The 18644-nt window shown below is 40.7% G+C and overlaps 1 protein-coding gene across 9 annotated transcripts in view; it reads right to left on the minus strand.

Moving 5' to 3' along the window:
- arvcfb (ARVCF delta catenin family member b) overlaps positions 1 to 18644 on the minus strand; it is a 268627-nt gene that overhangs the window by 43837 nt on the left and 206146 nt on the right. For 8 of the 9 annotated variants that reach the window (XM_068006115.1, XM_068006116.1, XM_068006117.1 and 5 more), the window contains 4 exons: positions 15724 to 15841; positions 13211 to 13382; positions 9900 to 9917; positions 8926 to 8997 (listed from right to left, as the gene is read on the minus strand). In XM_068006115.1, the coding sequence (XP_067862216.1) occupies positions 8926 to 8997; positions 9900 to 9917; positions 13211 to 13382; positions 15724 to 15841 (380 nt within the window). The remainder of the gene's footprint in view (positions 1 to 8925; positions 8998 to 9899; positions 9918 to 13210; positions 13383 to 15723; positions 15842 to 18644) is intronic. The other variant, XM_068006118.1, reaches the window with a different exon arrangement.

Genomic DNA, 18644 nt, shown 5'->3' on the forward strand with positions numbered 1-18644 from the left:
ATATGGATGTGTTTCCAATTATAGCAGTGTACACTAGAAACATGCAGAACATTAAACATTGTCCCAAGTTAAATGTCAATCTGCATTTACCATAAGAATCTCAGACCCAAGATTAAGTGGCTCACAAAGACCACTGTAATTATATTTTTGCTAATTACGTCACGTTATAGATAGAAGTTACAACATGGAAACAGGCCCTTCGGCCCAACATGTCCATGTCGCCCAGTTTATACCACTAAGCTAGTCCCAATTGCCTGCACTTGGCCCATATCCCTCGATACCCATCTTCCCCATGTAACTGTCCAAATGCTTTTTAAAAGACAAAATTGTACCCGCCTCTACTACTGCCTCTGGCAGCTCGTTCCAGACACTCACCACCCTTTGAGTGAAAAAATTGCCCCTCTGGATCCTTTTGTATCTCTCCCCTCTCACCTTAAATCTGTGCCCCCTCGTTATAGACTCCCCTACCTTTGGGAAAAGATTTTGACTATCGACCTTATCGATGCCCCTCATTATTTTATAGACTTCTATAAGATCACCCCTTAACCTCCTACTCTCCAGGGAATAAAGTCCCAGTCTGTCTAACCTCTCCCTGTAAGTCAAACCATCAAGTCCCGGTAGCATCCTAGTAAATCTTTTCTGCACTCTTTCTAGTTTAATAATATCCTTTCTATAATAGGGTGACCAGAACTGTACACAGTACTCCAAGTGTGGCCTCACCAATGCCCTGTACAACTTCAACAAGACATCCCAACTCCTGCATTCAATGTTCTGACCAATGAAACCAAGCATGCTGAATGCCTTCTTCACCACCCTATCCACCTGTGACTCCACTTTCAAGGAGCTATGAATCTGTACTCCTAGATCTCTTTGTTCTATAACTCTCCCCAACGCCCTACCATTAACGGAGTAGGTCCTGGCCCGATTCGATCTACCAAAATGCATCACCTCACATTTATCTAAATTAAACTCCATCTGCCATTCATCGGCCCACTGGCCCAATTTATCAAGATCCCGTTGCAATCCTAGATAACCTTCTTCACTGTCCACAATGCCACCAATCTTGGTGTCATCTGCAAACTTACTAACCATGCCTCCTAAATTCTCATCCAAATCATTAATATAAATAACAAATAACAGCGGACCCAGCACCGATCCCTGAGGCACACCGCTGGACACAGGCATCCAGTTTGAAAAACAACCCTCGACAACCACCCTCTGTCTTCTGTCGTCAAGCCAATTTTGTATCCAATTGGCTACCTCACCTTGGATCCCATGAGATTTAACCTTATGTAACAACCTAAGGTTTATTGTTAAAGTGAAGCTGTAGTTGATCATTCTTAAATCAAAATTTGATTCAACAAAAAAGTCTGAACAATTAAATTAAGGTTTGTTTTTGGAGGCACAATGTAACCTGGTTTTGCAAGACAACTTACAAGATTTGTGAACAAGAGTTTACAATAATGACACTGCATTATCTTTCCATGTGATGTAATTAACTTAAATCGATCTTATTTTGCCTGGACTTTAAAATCTGAGGTTGAAGAGTTAACAATATTCTTACCAGTGGTGCATTTTACTCATGCTGACAGGAAGGCTGTGTCTCGAACTTGTTAATTGAAGCAGTTTATGTAGGACAACTGCAGAGCCAAATTAGACAATACACTGTACACCTACATCCCTATTAAATTCACCTCAAATTTTTTTTAAAAGTGAGCGGCAATTTATAGGGGTTGGAGAACCTTTCTTGATCAAGAAACAAATTTATTTAGGACATCTTTACAGTTACAGGACAGTTACTCCTGAATTAAATTTGTACGGCCAATTTTGACGACAGAACTATAGTAACACTCAATATTTATACCGAGGCCACAAGTTTAGAGTAGACCATATAAACTGGCTTACAATAATGGGAAAAGACAACACAGAAGGCAGCTTCCATTCAGTCCATTGTGCCGGTGCTAGCTATCTACTCTATTCTCATTTCCCTGCCATTTCCTTAACCTTCTACATTCTTTTTCAAATAGATAACCAATTCTCTTTTAAATAATGCTATAGTCGCTGCGTCAATGGTCACTTGTGGTAAAATATTCCATGTTCTATTAACCGTGTGTGAAAAAAAATTATTTTCAACCCCCTTCATTCTGAGCTTAAGCCGCCCTGGTACCGATTCAGCAACCAGAGGAAACAATCATTCACTACTTACCCTCTAACAACGTTTCATAATTTTGACCACCTCTATCAGATACCCCCTTAAACTTCACTGTTCCAGTGAAAAAAGCCTCAGCTTTTCTTCATAACTATAACCTCTCATTCCTAGCATCATTCCAGTGAATCTTTGCTGGATCCATTGTTGGTTCTAATATTCTTCCTATCAGAACTGCATACAACAATCCAACTATGACCAAAATAATGCCGTATACAAATTTTACGTCAACTCTTTAAAAAAAATGTAATACCCCAGTATATAAAATCCAGAATTCTGTTGCCTTTTTCACCTGCAACCCCACCTTTAAAGATTTATGTATCTCCACTCCTAAATCTCTGTTCCTCCATTCTTGAGAATTCTCACATTTACAGCATACTTCCTTTTGCTGCTGTTCTTCGAAAATATATTTCACATTTCTCCACACCGAACTGCACCTCTTACAATTAACCCTGGTTTCCATTGTGACATTTGCTGCAACATTCTGGCTTAGCATGTTAGATCTTATATCAAACAACAGTGTCCCCCAAATGCTCCTTGTGGTGAATCCCTTCCCTAGTTTACAATAGGCCCTTATATCCTTGCTTAATTGCCAAATTAATTTGATGGGCATAGAGTACAATGCTGCAATTAGGCTCTTAATCTTTTGTTTACTATCCAGTACTTCATTTCTTAAAAACTGGAATCTCAAAAAACATATTTCCGTTTAAGATCAATTTTATAAGGGACAAAACCACTGCACAAAATTATTTTCTATTAGCTTGATTCTAACTTTTTACTTTGTTTCAGGAACAAAAAAAGTAAATCATAACTTAATTATTCCAACATGAGAAAACTAGTTTACCTCAAGAAGCTCACCACCTCCCCGCAAAACAGGCAGTTTTATATTTAGATTTTGTCACATTTTAAGGTACAAGTGCTGCTTTGTTGGAGTAAGGCAAAATCATTTGTAGATTTTCCACTCGTATAGAGTCTGACTTAAAAGCCCAACCACTTTACGCAATTTCTCGTGCTACTGTAGGATGGAATTATTTAAACCTATTCTTTAGACTGGATTTTGTTGATTTCAGCTTTTATATGTTAATCTTTAAAAAGTTAAAATCCACAACTCCATAGCTGTCAAGTAATTCAACTTCAGTTGACAAAATGTGCTGTACATGCACCTTCAGAATAAAGATTGAGCTTCTACTCACCTCAAAACCGGCAAACTATTTTGACTGAGATGCAGTTCAAAAAAAGTACAGGCATTTTTAGTTTGTGTGTCTGTTCGTGTCTCTTCACACAAATATGGTCAATTATATCTTTCTCACTTATCTTTCCAGTTCATAATCTGTTCCAGGAATCTGTAGTGCTCAAGTAACCATACCAGTTGAGTAAATGAGAATACAGATAATTTTAAGAGGCCCAGTTAAATGGAAACATATGTACACTAACAAATTCAAAAGTTGCAGCGTTACTCGCAGCTTCAGTTGGATATACAAACTATGGGGAAAAATTTCGGACTATTTTGTGCTCATTAACATAAGACCTGACAATCTTGTAGAATTAAGCATACTAGCAAAAAGGTCAAACAGTGTGCGATGCTCTCTCTTTCCAACTTTCATATGCAAACTATTTCAGCAATGCATTTCAAAGGAATACTTTAGGATAAGGTTGTATATTGGCCTCATCTTAAAAGAATCCATGTGAAAATCATCACCATATCCAATTTTTTTTGAACAAACTCCCAAGTGTTACAAATTCCTGAGAGTGGGTGAAGAAACATAGCATTTCTTCAAATAGCCTTGGTTGCAAGCCCTAGTCGTTGCTGCACTAAAAGCACGCAGCAGCAAATGTATTCGTGAGCTTGAATAAAAGTGTGTGTTGTGGGTGGCCGAGAGGGCGAGTGAGCAAGAGAGAGGGAGAGATAATGTCAGTCTTTATTGAGGGGGCATTTTTTTTTAAAGTTATACTAACACTTGAGAGCAAGGCTATTGTAGAACCAACATTAAGAGTCTGAGGTCTCTACAGTTTTCAACACTGATCAGTTAACTGAGAAAGAGGGGGGAGGGTAGGAGATAGGACAAGAGATACTTAATACTCTAAGAGTCATCTTTATTGGTCACTTTTCACAGAATTTTGGGAAGAGGAGAGTAGGTAAAACTACATTGAAATTTTGTGAAAGGATAATTGCAGCCACTAAATTAAAACTCGTAAGTCAGTGAATATTTTCTGGTGAAACTGCGATTAAAAAGAAGATGCTGCCAGAGCAAACTATTCCTTGGTAATTGGGGGGGAAAAAAATAACAATACTTCCTCCTTTGTGGCAATATCAGAAGAGGTAACTGCCAAATTAAATCAAAATTTTCAACAGCAAACTTAAGTTTTCTCCAAGCAATTTTTAGTGTTTTTGTTCCCATGTTCATTATTTCTTGGCAAGGTCCAAGAATGATGTCCAACTTACAATTAATATCCCCACCATGCAAACAACTAAGCACAACCATACTAACCTGGAACTGGTCTCCAGGATTGCCCACTGCCTAAGTTCTCTGTCAGTCTCAGTCAAGTGCCAGCTTCACTAAGTGGTAGCACTCTTGCCTCTTGTGTGCTTAAGCCTCAGTTTAGGAATTGAGCATGTAATCATGAATGACATTTCAGTGCAATACTGAGGGAATGCTACATTGTCAGACATGCTGCATGAGCACGGATGAGACTTGAAACTAAAGTCCCGTCTGCCTGTTCAGGTGGACGTATAAAATCCTGTTGTACTATTCAAAGAAGTTCTCCTGGTGTACTGGAGAAAACCAACAGCATCAAAATAGATTAGCTGGTCACTTAATCCAAGTTGCCCACATAACAGTGGCTGCACTTCAAAACAATAATTCAGTGATTGCTGAGTTTTTAAGACAGTCTGAGGGCTTGATAGGTGGTGTATAAACACAAGTTCATTCTCTTTTTACTACAAAGTATTATAGATGAATTATGCCATGTGCACTCCATATTATGAAATATGTCATCATACTGTAACTGAATAACCACAATTTTTTTTAAAAATGGACCAATAAAAAGTGGTCAGATACTGCCCATCAGAAATGAAATCTGCAGTGTAATAAGAAACAAAGGATTATTGCTAATGTTGGAGTCATTCTCTGGACAATTCAGAACTACTAAAGCAGAAAAGAAGTAAGCTGAACAGTGAGATCAAGCCACATGGCTGACATGGGATTTTTTAGTCAACTACAATTCCTGAAGTCACACATTTGGTTTGTACTACAAGTGTTTGCTGAAAGGAGCGCAATATATTTCTCACCATTTGGATCAATTTTATTTTTTTTTAAAAAATTCAAGCTTGGTGGATCTAAGAATTTGTAATGGATTCTGAAGCCAATACTGATTGGTCTCCACCTGTGTTCAGTTGTACCAGAGAAAGTAACAATTGCAATCTGGTGGAATATATTGGGTAACTTTGACAGCAACTTATATCATTTAATTACACTCGGTAAAGGAGAAACTTGACTGTGCTAAATTTACATTAACATAACTGGTTTATCACTGGTCTGTGCTGAGTTTGCTTATCTCAGCTGGGAGGGGAGGCGCAAGAGGCGGGGAGGAGAGGAGATGTGAGGGTGGAGGGCCCTGGGTACACTGACGCATTATTGCGGTCTCACAATCGCACAAATGAAGATCACACATAGCTCAGTGCCACACTTAGGGCCCAATATTAGGAGGGAGGCGGGTTGCCAGCTGGGGGGTCAACTGGGCCTGTGGGTAACCCATCTAGTAAAATCGGTGGGTTCCCCACGCGATCATAAATAAATTGAAGCCACTTACCCTGGCTTCCAGGTTTCGCACTGGAAAGCTGCGCAGCGGGCGGACTGCGCACCCCCATCATAGGCTGTCAGCTGGAGGAGCCCTATTTAAAGGGGCAGTCCTCCACTGACTAATGCTGCAGAAAGGAGCCAAAATTACAGCATAGAGCAACCCAGGGAGAAGGCTGCTCCCAGGTTTAATGATGCCTCATTCCAAGTCCTACTGGATGGGGTGAGGAGGAAGGGGAGGACAGAGAACTTCTCCCTGACAGACGGGAGGAAGTGGCCTTTCTCTACCACCACGAGGGTCTGGCTCGAGGTCGCAGAGGAGGTCACCAGCACCACCAACCTATCATGCATCTACATACAGTGCAGGAGGCGCTTCAATGACCTGAGTAGATCAGCCAAAGTGAGTACACTTCGTCATTCCCCTACACTCCGTCTGCCATATCATCGCCCCAACCCCACATCTCTTTCTGCACTGCCAAAACTACTCTCTGTCACATCACTCCTCACACCCACTCAAAGCTCATCCTCATCTTACCTGCACTTACTCACCTCGCCAGTACTCATCCCACCACGACCACTCAACCCAATCCTCATACAATCTCATGGCTCTGTCTCATACTCACCCCCTCATGCATCTCTTTCACAGTCAGCCTCACCCCACCTGCCACGATCTGTGCTGCAGCCACAGGGCATGCATCACGTATGTGTAGTAGGAAGCGTAAGGCAAATGTGTTGTGAGCATGAAGGGGATGCACAAGGGTGTTTGAGGGTATGTCATGGTTTTTTACTTACTATTTGATTTCTGATCAACTCACATTACATATTATATTGTCACCACTACTGCCAGATCTTGGCCATTCTTGACTGGCTTGTGCAATAATGCCCTTTCATGAGGTTCTCCATGAACACCCTTGATGCCACCCATTGGGTCACCCTACAGTGGGTGTATGTGTAGTTGCACGACTACTTTGTGCAGGTGCCTGTTGCACAGCACTGTGTTGTGTAGCACCACACGGCGGAGGTCGACGGCATGCCTGGTGAGGCTGGTGGTGTTGTTCGTCCTCCAATGGAGTGATGAATGCAGCAATGGACCCCCCCGCCACCATCCTGACGGTGAGTGTGAGGGGGTCCACAAAGTAGGTAAATGTGTTTGGACAGCAGAGTTTAGAGTATGATTTAATAATTTTGAATGTGGAGACAACGGTGCGGCAGGCAAAATTTTGTCTGAGGTGACAGAGTGCCCTGCTGCAATGAATGAAGGTTTACCCCGCACCTGTTAAATGGACCTTTGCAGCTGCCACTGGCTGCAACACGTCTGTTTAAAAAGGGAGTGTTTCCCGCAGCATGGGAAACATGCTCTGGGCAGTCCAAAATCCAAATCCTCCTAAAATCTCCAACTAATGAGGTCTGTAAACGACCTCAAGTACCCAGATAATGATCTTAAGTGGGATCCCGCCAGCTTTGATTGGCCGTGGGAGTCCTGCATGCGGGAGCTGCACGCGCACTGATTAGCGTCATTGGGGAACCCGGAAGTGGGTGGGTTGGAGCCGGGCTCCGGACCCGCTCTGGGAATTCCCAATTTTAGGAGCCCCCCTGCCACGAATGCACCCGCTCGGCCACCCGAAAATTGACCCCTTAGTCTGCATTTACTTGAGTTACCTGGAAAACCAAATTAACAAAATTCTAAAGATGCTGGAAATCGGAAAACATAAACAGAGAAAGCTAGAAATGTTCAGCAGGTCAGGCAGCATCTGTGGAAAAACCAGGTCAATGTTTCAGGTCTGAAGACTTTTCCTCAGGACCGGGAAATATTACAGATGCACAGCATTTAAAAAGAGAAGTCAGAGTGGGAGATTTGAAATGGCAAGCTGCAGGGAGCTCTGTCTTTGACCCTCTAGACTGTTACCAGTGAAATTCAACATAAGCTTGAGAAACAGTACCTCAATCTTTCTACTAGGCACTTTACAGTCCTGTGACCTTCTCATCGATTAACAGCTTCAAGCCTCAACCACAGCTCCCATTTCCTCTGCCAGTTAGTTCTGGCTTTGTAGGATGGGTCTGCAGGTGTTGGGGGGGGGGGGGGGGGGGGGGCGGGAAACAGGTTGGTTCTTGGGGTGGGGACCCCCCCAGTCAGACAACCACTGATGGGGTGGTCTGCACCTTCAATGTCGACCTGTTTTTTTTCTTCCACCAGACTCCACTGTGCCCTTTTTTATGCTTCCCCATCTATCTATCCACCTTTAGCTACTCACACACTTGTGTCTTGTATATGCTTTTAATTTCTTTGATTTCTCTCATTAAGACTCATTTTGTCTCCTGTTAATATCACATCTGCCATTTAATCATCCCCTATTCTCCACCCTTTTCTTGTTTATTTGTGTTGTTCTCTCCTCCCCCTCTTCCCTTGTTGCATTACTTTTTAAAATGCTGAACATTTATATCATCCCCCAGGCCTGAGGAACAGTCTTAAGACCTGAAACATCAACCGACGTCAGTTTTTCTGAGATGCTGCCTGACCTGCTGATATTTCCAGCTTTATCTCTATCTGGAAAACAAGACTTAATTTGACATTTTTGCACAATGGACCGAATGGCCTCCTTCTGTGTTGTAACCACTCTATGATTCTACAATTTTGCTAACACAATTTGGTAACACATCAAGTTCATTGTGTTTGGAATTAGAGCTGGCAGATGTGGAGAGTGTGCACAAAATAGCCTATTATTTATTTAGTGAGTTTCATTCACTTTGGAAGAGTACTCTTTGGGAATGGTTTAAAAAAAATTTATGCAGAAGTTGGAAGCACACAAAAGATCAGGAATTGAATGAATGAATGAATGGTGGATATTGCAATTAAAATGCATTTCCAGCATGCACAACATTGTGGAACATTTCAATGTTCGATTGTCAGTATATACAAGTTACCTTTTACTGGTTCTATACGCTTTGGCAAGTCCAGGGTATCGAAGTTCTTATCAGCATCTGCATTCCTTTTACCTGAGCATGGAACAGAAACAGGATATTACCAGAATGCTATCATCTGGAAAGCAGTCACACGATGGTGGCAAAAAATTAGTTGTGGCACAATCATTTAATGATGACACTAAAAAGATCAGCAAATCCATTTTGAATGTGGCTGCTCTATGAAAACTCCAGTCTTCTTACCTCTTAAAACTAGAGGTTATAGGAACATAGGAACTTGTGCTGCCATTCAATTAGATCACGGCTGATCTGCACCTCAACTCCATTTACCCACCTTTGCTCTGTATCGCTTAATACCCTTGCCTAACAAAAATCAATCTCTCTCAGTTTTGTAATTTCCAACTGACCTAGCCTCTTGCATTTTTTTTTGGGGGGGGGGTGGGGGTGGGGGGTGGTTGGAGAAGGGGTAGTGCAAATCTGGAACACCCTTTGTGAAAAAATGCTTCCTGACCACCCCTGAATAACCTGGCTCTAATTTTAAGGTTATACCCCTTGTTTTGGACTGCCCCCACCAGAGGAAATAGTTTCTCTTCATCAACCCTATCAACTTCTTTAACCATCTTGAATAACTTAATTAAATCACCCCTTCATCTTTTATACGCAAGGGAATACGAATCTAGTCTATGCAACTTGTCCTCATAACTTAGCCATTTTAGCCCCGGTATCATTCTGGTGAATCTGCACTGCACCCCATCAAGGACATATCCTCCCTGAGGTGTGGTGCCCGGAACTGAATGCAGTACTCTAACTGGGGCCTAACCAGCGTTTCATGTAACTAACATAACTTCTAACCCCTGATACTATATTGGAATGTTTCTCAATTAATAACAGCTCCGACATCACATCAACAGGAACAAGAGAACAGTAACAGGGACAAGCTCAGGATTAACAAAAATACAAAACAAAAGTAGACTTACCTTGATTAAACCACTCCTCTATTTGGTAGAAGAGCAGCCAAGAAAAGTGCAAAGAAGAAAGGAACAGTCAAACCAGGCATGAAAAAGCAATAAGATGTACTTAATAATGGGAAAATACACACGCTATCCTTAGGCAACAATAACATGCTAGTAAAAAGGATGAAACCAATGTTCTTTTCTATTTTTGCCGTAGGTACTTGCTTTTTGTTAGATAACTAAAATGATACATTTTATCAAATCTATTTCCAATCCTGATATTGCTTTACAATTTCATGAGCCTGGTTCTTCAGTCCCAATCGGGGAAAAAACTCCTGTCCACTTAAATATTAAATGAACATTTTTGTCAGCTATTATCAAAACCAACATGGAAGGAAACACGTCCTCTGCCGGCTGATCCTCAGAGTATGGGAAGAGATTTTTGGCCATTATCCATATTTGCAATATAGCAGAGACAGGTAGTTAAAGAGACAGATTCAGAAATAATTGGGTAGGGAGGGTTGGGTGGCTGGCCAGCCAAGGATCAGTTAGAGGTTTCATGTGACAACATAGGATCTGGTTACTTGTACTACACTGCAATATTTCAACCCAGGTCAAGCCAGATTAAGGACATAAGAAACAGGAGCAGGAGTAGGCTATACAGCCCCTCAAGCCTGCTCAGTCATTCAATCAAATCATGGCTGATCTTTGATCTCAACTCAACTTTCCCGCCCAATCCCCATGTCCCTTGATTCCCCTAGAATCTAAAAATCTATCCATCGCAGCCTTGAATATATTCAATGACTCAGCATCCACAGCCCTCTGGGGTAGAAAATTCCAAAGATTCACAACCCTTAGTGAAGAAATTCCTCCTCATCTCAGTCTTAAATGGCCAACCCCTTATCCTGAGACTATGCCCCCTAGTTCTAGACTCTCTAGCCAGGGGAAACAATCTACCTGTCAAGCCCCCTCAGAATCTTATATGTTTCAATGAGATCACCTCTCATTCTTCGAAACTCCAGAGAGTACAGGCCCATTCCACTCAACCTGTCTTCATAGGACAACCCTCTCATCCCAGGAATTAATCTAGTGAACCTTTGTTGCACCACCTCTAAGGCAAGTATATCCTTCCTTAGGAAAGGAGACCAAAACTGTACGCAGTACTCCAGGTGAGGTCTCACTAAAGCCCTGTATAACTGTAGTAAGACTTCCTCACTCTTGTACTCCAACCCCCTTGCAATAAAGGCCAACATGCCATTTGCCTTCCTAATTGCTTGCTAAACCTGCATACGAACTTTGTTTCTTGTGCGAGGACACCCAAGTCTCTATGAACACCAACATTTAATAGTTTCTCACCATTTAAAAAATTCTATTCTTCTATTCTTCCCACCAAAGTGAATAACCTCACATTATACTCCGTCTGCCACCTTCTTGCCCATTCACTTAACCTGTCGAGATCCCTTTGCAGACTTTGTATCCTCCTGACAGCTTACTTTCCCACCTAGCTTTGTATCGTCAGCAAACTTGGATACATTACTCTCGGTCCCTTCATCTAAGTCATTAACATAGATTGTAAATAGCTGAGGCCCAAGCACCGATCCTTGCGGCTCCTCATTAGTTACAGCCTGCCAACCTGAGAAAGACCCGTTTATCCATACTGTTTTCTGTTTTTTAACCAATCCTCAATCCATGCTAATATATTACCCTCAACCCCATGAGCCCTTACCTCGTCTAACAACCTTTTGTGGCACCTTATCGAATGCCTTTTGAAAATCCAAATATACGACATCCACTGGTTCTCCTTTATCTACCCTGCTAGTTACAGCCTCAAAAAACACAACAAATTTGTCAAACACGACTTTGCTTTCATAAGACCATGTTGACTCTGCCTTATCATATTACGATTTCCTAAGTGCCCTGTTGCCACATCCTTAATAATGGATTCCAGCATTTTCCCAATGACCAGGAAAATGTTAGAATCCAGGCTAACTGGCCTGTAGCTCCTCGTTATCTCTCCCTCCCTTTTTGAATAGCGGGGTAACGTTTGCTACCTTCCAATCCACTGGGACCGTTAGAGAATCTAGAGAATTTTGGAAGATCATAACCAATGCATCCACTATCTCTGCAACCACCTCTTTAGAACCCTCAGATGTAGGCCATCAGGTCCAGGATATCTGTCGGCTTTTAGTCCCATCAGTTTGTCCAGTACTTTTTCTCTAGGGATACTAATTGTTTTAAGTTCCTCACTCTCATTTACCCTTTGGTTCCCCACTATTTTTGGTTTGCTTTTTGTGTCTTCTATTGTGAAGACAGATACAAAATATTTGTTTAACACATCTGCCATTTCCTGATTCCCCATTATAATTTCTCCCATCTCATCCTCGAAGGGACCAACATTTACTTTTGCTACTCACTTCCTTTTTACATACTTGTAGAAGCTCTTACAATGTTTCTATATTTCTTGCTAGTTTACTTTCATATTCTATTTTCTCCCTTTTTCATCAATTTTTTGGTCAGTTTGTTGGTTTCTAAAACTCTCCCAATCCCCAGGCTTATTACTCTTCTTGGCAACATTACAGGCCTCTTCTTTCAATCTAATACTCTCCTTAACTTCTTTAGTTAGCCACGGGTGGATCACTCTTCCTGTGGAGTTTTTATTTCTCAATGGAATGTATATTTGTTGAGAATACTGAAATATTTCTTTAAATGTTTGCTATTGCTTTTCAACTGTCAAACCATTTAATGTAATTTCCCACACGACCTTTAACAACTCGCCCCTCGTACCTATGTAATTGGCTTTAAGTTTAACACTCTAGTTTCTGACTTAAATATGTTACTTTCAAACTCAATGTAAAATTCTCTCATATGATTGCTCTTCCCCAGAGGGTCTTTCACTGTGAGATCACTAATTAACCTGATCTCATTACACAATACAAGACCTAAAATAGCCTGTTCCCTGGTTGGTTCCACGACGTATTGCTCTAGGAAACCGTCTCAAATACATTCCATGAACTCGTCTTCCAAACTATCTTTGCCAATTTGATTTGCTCAGTCCATACGCAGATTAAAGTCCCCCATGATTACTGCATTACCTTTGTTACAAGCTCTATTATTTCATGATTTGTACTCTGTCCAATGGTATAGCTACTGTAGATTCTGTAACTATTATCGCTTTATAATCAAAAATATCTTCTAAACTTTCATTTTCTGCTGCAATCCAATCTTCTTGCAATAGTTCAATTCCCATTACTTTTAATCATATCACTACATGAAGCAAACAATGCTACACTGCAGGTTGCAACTTAAACGCTACATTCTCCCTGCCACATTCTTACCTTTTGCCTTCTTCCCACCAAAGCAACCAGAATCATCTTTCTTTTTCTTCTGAGCTCGTCCTGTTCCAGTTTGCTGGTCAGTTGCTTGCTCCCTGAATTTGTCAGCTCCTGGCACTTCTCTGTGCACTTGATAGGAGAGGTTCCGCATAATACACACACAATTCTCAACTGACTGTTAAACAAAAGCAATTAAACTTCCATAAGAAACACAAAGCAGCATATTTTAACTGGATTGAGACTTCCCTAGCTCATTTCTCAGACTTACAAATGGAAAAAGACTTCACATCCTTAGTCTTGGCTTTATTTGAGCCCAAGTCCCAGAAGTCGAAGGGCAGTATCTAACCCTCTGTCACCCAGTACACCCATGGACATGTAATTTTGTTAAGCAAATATTTCATGACTTGAATTGTGTGTGGTTTGTTCATAAGGTAGTCCATTACACTGTCTTCTAGTAATGATGTCATAATTTATTGACCTGATAAAATGGACTAATCTAGCATGCTACAGATTACAACTGTTTGATTGAAGACAAAAATTGGCTTGATTGAATGGTTTCTGGTGATGTACACACAAGAGATTTCCTTTCTGATAAATGCTTAATTGTTTATACCTATTATTTATGTCTCAGCAGTTATTTCCCTCCAACTCCAAACAAGTTCTTGCCCTTTCTCCTTTTTGGAAGGAAGTTGGAATATCTCAGTGCAGACTTCCTGACAGGCATTGCCAATACCACTCTATGATCAATTTTTGTTTTGCTACGAGAGGGGGTGACTAAGGTCTTTAGCCCCCGGTAGGGAGTGCTTCGCTACATTTTTTGACTCACTGAAGAACTAATGAAATCCAATGGTTCCAAAGACAGCTGGATTTTGATTGCATGAGCTGTTGCTTGAGGCCCAGTACTTGGCCACTGGAGCTGCCAAGCCATTGTTGACCTACATTGTCTCTTCTCACACTTATTGCTTCTTTCTGGAGTCAACAAAACTACAGCTGTGTAAATATCTCAATGCATACTACATATTGAGTTCAATGAAGACTTTAATTATTACCAAATGTTAAATAATCAACTAAGCATTGAATTTTGAATGCAATCATGCAATTATAAATTATCTATACAGAATAATGTTTATAAATATGCAGTAGCCATTTGACTAATTTTTCTTTCATGTGATCAGTTATTCTATAATATGGTTCCATTCTACAGTAGTGAATCTCTTAGATCCAAACTGACAATTATTTATTCCTGCACACACCACAGTTCTGCAAAGACAGTATTGAAATAGTTGTATAGCATGTCATTACTCTGCACCAACGCTAAATTTTTCTCAATTCTCTGCCCCGCAGTCTTGGAGGCAGTGTTGCATCCTGAGGTACAGCTCCATGGATGTCAGTCGCCCTCTCGCATCTCACCCATTTGGGCCATTCTTGATTGATAAATCTTAACAGTGCCAGCAGGCTATTGAACTGGGTCAGGCCTCACTTTCAAAGTCTCTCATAATATTCTGAATTTCTCTCCAACTCAGTTTTGCCTGCCTTCCTTTCTCTGGTGTCAGTTTGTTTTGATGTTAACTTCTAACTTTCAATAAGCAATTAAAATTGCTCCCAAATTCAAGAAAAAGAGAAACTTGAATATTATGGAAACCAGAGGTACAATTCTGTACTTACTCCCATTCATGAAGGAAGGAAATCTCCTGCTGACCAATAACTTAAAAAAAAACTTGCAATTTTGCCTAAAACAGTGTTCTACTTGAAGCATAACCATATTTGGCTTGAGAAAAATTTCTGGAGTTAACACTGCCCCCAAAAGGATAAACTTTTAGTATGCATAATGGCAAAAAGAAATCAAACAAAAACCTCATAAGCAGAAAGCTGCTAACGTTACAAGCAGATGGCACCTTGTAACAATTCCGGTTTAGCTATGCATGCAGTTTTTAATTACCATGAAAGGGTTAAAGGCATTTGCATTACTAAGATAAACAATGCAATAAAAAAAAACTAAAAGGCAAGTGGAGCCGTCATGCTTTAATGGTCTCAATTTACTTATTTAACATCTCACATACTTAGAGATTCCAAGACATTTTCCATGCATTTTCAATTTCGTAGGTTAATATTGGTTGAAAAAACAGTTTAAAGATAAGGCGCTGAAACTGTAGTCCATGGGCCACATTCAGTCACTGAGCCTTTGTAAAGCCAACCCTGTAGGCTAAGGCAACTCATTCAATCTGTGCTTATATTGCTTATTTGCTGATTTGTCCACTTTGAATTTTGAGGGACAGGAGGTTTTCAAAGGGTTCCCTGTCGCACTCTTGCCTCACTGGTAGATTAATCCTATTAGATCGGTTAGCATCAGCAATTTGAGCTTTAGGCATATTTAGGGATTATGGATTTAAGTTTTATACACTGTCTGAGAGGCTCCATGTTCAACACTACGCAGCCCATGAAGACTAAGAGGTTGGACACCACTGACCTAGAGGGACATTGCCTCTTTTAAATGCACAAACACAGTTTTACATTACCTTTCGATCCATGTCTTTCTTGCCCACTGCTGACTGCAGTGCATGCAGGAGTGCATCTACCAAACCCTCGCATTCACGAAGCCTTCTACGAGCATCGCTTCCATCTGAACTCACATTTCTACCGAATGAGAGAAAAGTATCAACAGAATTAGAAAAAGGAAAAAATACTCCTCTGACAGGCTGAAAGCTGTCCAGGAAAGTGAACTTAGCCAATTTCTCCACAGGTGTATTTAAATACTTCTGAACATCATGCCTAAAAATAATCAAGCCACCCAACCTTAATCCCATATTTTCAGTACATTATCGAAATAATACATTCCTGGAACAGCACAGGAGTCAACAGAATATTTTGGGTCAAAAAAATGTATCACCCACAGTATATACAACCAGTTCAACTTAGATTTTTCAAAGAATTAAACCCTACAGGAATATAAACATTAAACAGATAATATGAGCACAATTAGCAGCATTGTTCCCTCTCACAATGGAAATTTACTGAAGTAACAGCTTCAATTTCTCTGCTGTCGATCCATTTTTTTGGTTTGCTGACAAGCAAAGGCCAGTTCAGCCCAATTCATTTACATCACCTGCTGGACATCAGAAGTTCTGACACCAACCATCCTAAAATTCCTATTGCAGAATGTGAAGCAGAAAGTGGCACTATTAGGATAATGTTGCCAACTCTGGTGCCAAATCTGTGCTGCATTAGCCGATTTCAGTCAGAGCAGTGGTGGGAGTACAACAACTGGTCCCGAAACTCCTGGGATAGAGTGTAAACTCTTGATTGCTATTTGTGACCTCACATGATCTCCAGCCTCCGACCACCCCACTCCCCACCAGTGGTTGCCAGACAAGTCTGTCTTTGGGGCACACAGTCTTCCCACGCCAATTGGGAACAAAGCACTCTCTTATTACCTGATTGAACGCCAAGAATTGTCCAGTCACCGGCCCCCTTTCTCCCTCCTTTCCCCGCCCACCCCCCTCTCGCTGATTTTTTTTTTAAGGTTCCTATGACTTGTCTCCCAGGTTGCTCGCAACAGCATCCGGGAGATTAATTTCCAATCTCTGGTGATTCCAGGACAATCCAGGAGGGGTGGCAACTCTACATCAAGAAGAACATGGGGAAACAACTGCAAATGAATTCCAATGGCTTAATGAGCTAACCAGCAAGTAGGTAAATCCTAAAGATGAAGGCGACCAGAATCTGTGCTGCATTAGCCGATTTCAGTCAGAGCAGTGGTGGGAGTACAACAACTGGTCCCGAAACTCCTGGGATAGAGTGTAAACTCTTGATTGCTATTTGTGACCTCTGTTGGAAGAGATGTGTGGGGAGTTCGGGCAAAAATAAGATTGGGTAGCTGAATAACATGTTGATACTCACATTAAGAATGACCACTTGTGCAAGCTATCAGAACAACAGTGCATATGAAACTGTATCCCAAGCAAGGAGTCAACACATTCAGAAAAGGAAGGGGAAAATAAATGGCTAGAAAAAGAAATATTGCAGTTAAAAATCTCATACAGCTTCTAACAGCACCTTTTCCAATTGAGTGATGGACAGCAGTTATTTGCTGATGCAATTTTATAATGTATTGAAAAAAATCTATTTTTCATTTAATGATCTATCACTCACTGCAATCACTAATGGACAAACATTTGGAATATCAAGCAAAATCATAAATGTTAACAAATTAATACTAACACAAGATTCCACAAAAACAATGTTGATTTCTGTAAAAGTAGATATAAAATCAAATCTGTCAACAATTCCTCCAAGGAATACTTCAGACAAATGACATTAATGGGTCATTTTTTCCAGAGACTCAACTATCTAATTCAACATTAGTGAACAATTTTTCCCTCCATTCAGGCTTGACTAGCTGCCTGCACAGTTTCATCTGTATAAATTGTGGAGCTTACAATGCTGTTTGGGATTGGCAGTAGAAACATAGAAACAAATACCATAATAAACACAGGAAAAGGCAATGCTTGATGGAGAGTCATAGGGCAAGGATGCTGGATCACATCAGATTGGTTACAATTCTTAGAGCTGGAGCAAAAGTAATACATCTTTATCAAGCTCAACGTGAATGGTACATTTCTAGCTGTCTTAGAATATTACACCAAAGCCTTTGAACCTGCCTTATCTCAGAAGGAACTGAGCACATCTCCCTATGCCAGAGGGAACTAGCTGATAAGAAAATCCACTATCTTGTTTGTGGGAATTGTGTGCTTATCATCAAGTGTCTTTCCTTATCCCCTTTACAGGGGATGTTTATGAACATGGTATATTCCAAATGCAATTGTGGAGTTAAGAGGAGCAGATTAATTGGGATAATTGATGTAATAAAGTAATGCCATCACCTGGGTTCGTCCACACCAAGATAACTCCCTTCGCTGAAGGGAGAGCAGTCTAATTGCTTTTTTTGGGAGAGTGAATTTTGTGCCCATTAAGGTTCCGGACTTTATATAACTTATTTTAAAATCATTTTTAAAAAATCACCCAGCATTAGTATAAAGCACCCTGGATCATGAAGAGCATAGCCAGCCACACAATACAAAGCCTTTCAGTCATTTGAAAACATGTACCTTAGCTCCAAACTCAAAATTCCTTCTCTCTCCATCCCACACCAACATGAATTTTTTCGCCTCCCAACTGGTCAACCTTTAATGCCTTTGAGTGACATCGCCAATGTGCTAATTAGTTCCACAGAGTTTCATGGTGTGGACTCATATCAAGTCGGAGCTGCATCGAGACTTTTGATTGCTCCATAGGCACCAACAGGGTTCTTATCTGCGATTTGCAATTAGGTGAAGGGACATCCTTTCCCCAACAAAATTTTTCCCCATATCCAGCCAAGACTAAATAGCAGCAATATGTTACCCACCACTATTGGGGAATTGGATGTGAAATCTTGTAT

The sequence above is a fragment of the Heptranchias perlo genome, chromosome 25 (genome assembly GCF_035084215.1).
Source record: "Heptranchias perlo isolate sHepPer1 chromosome 25, sHepPer1.hap1, whole genome shotgun sequence".
NCBI classification, from domain to species: domain Eukaryota; kingdom Metazoa; phylum Chordata; class Chondrichthyes; order Hexanchiformes; family Hexanchidae; genus Heptranchias; species Heptranchias perlo.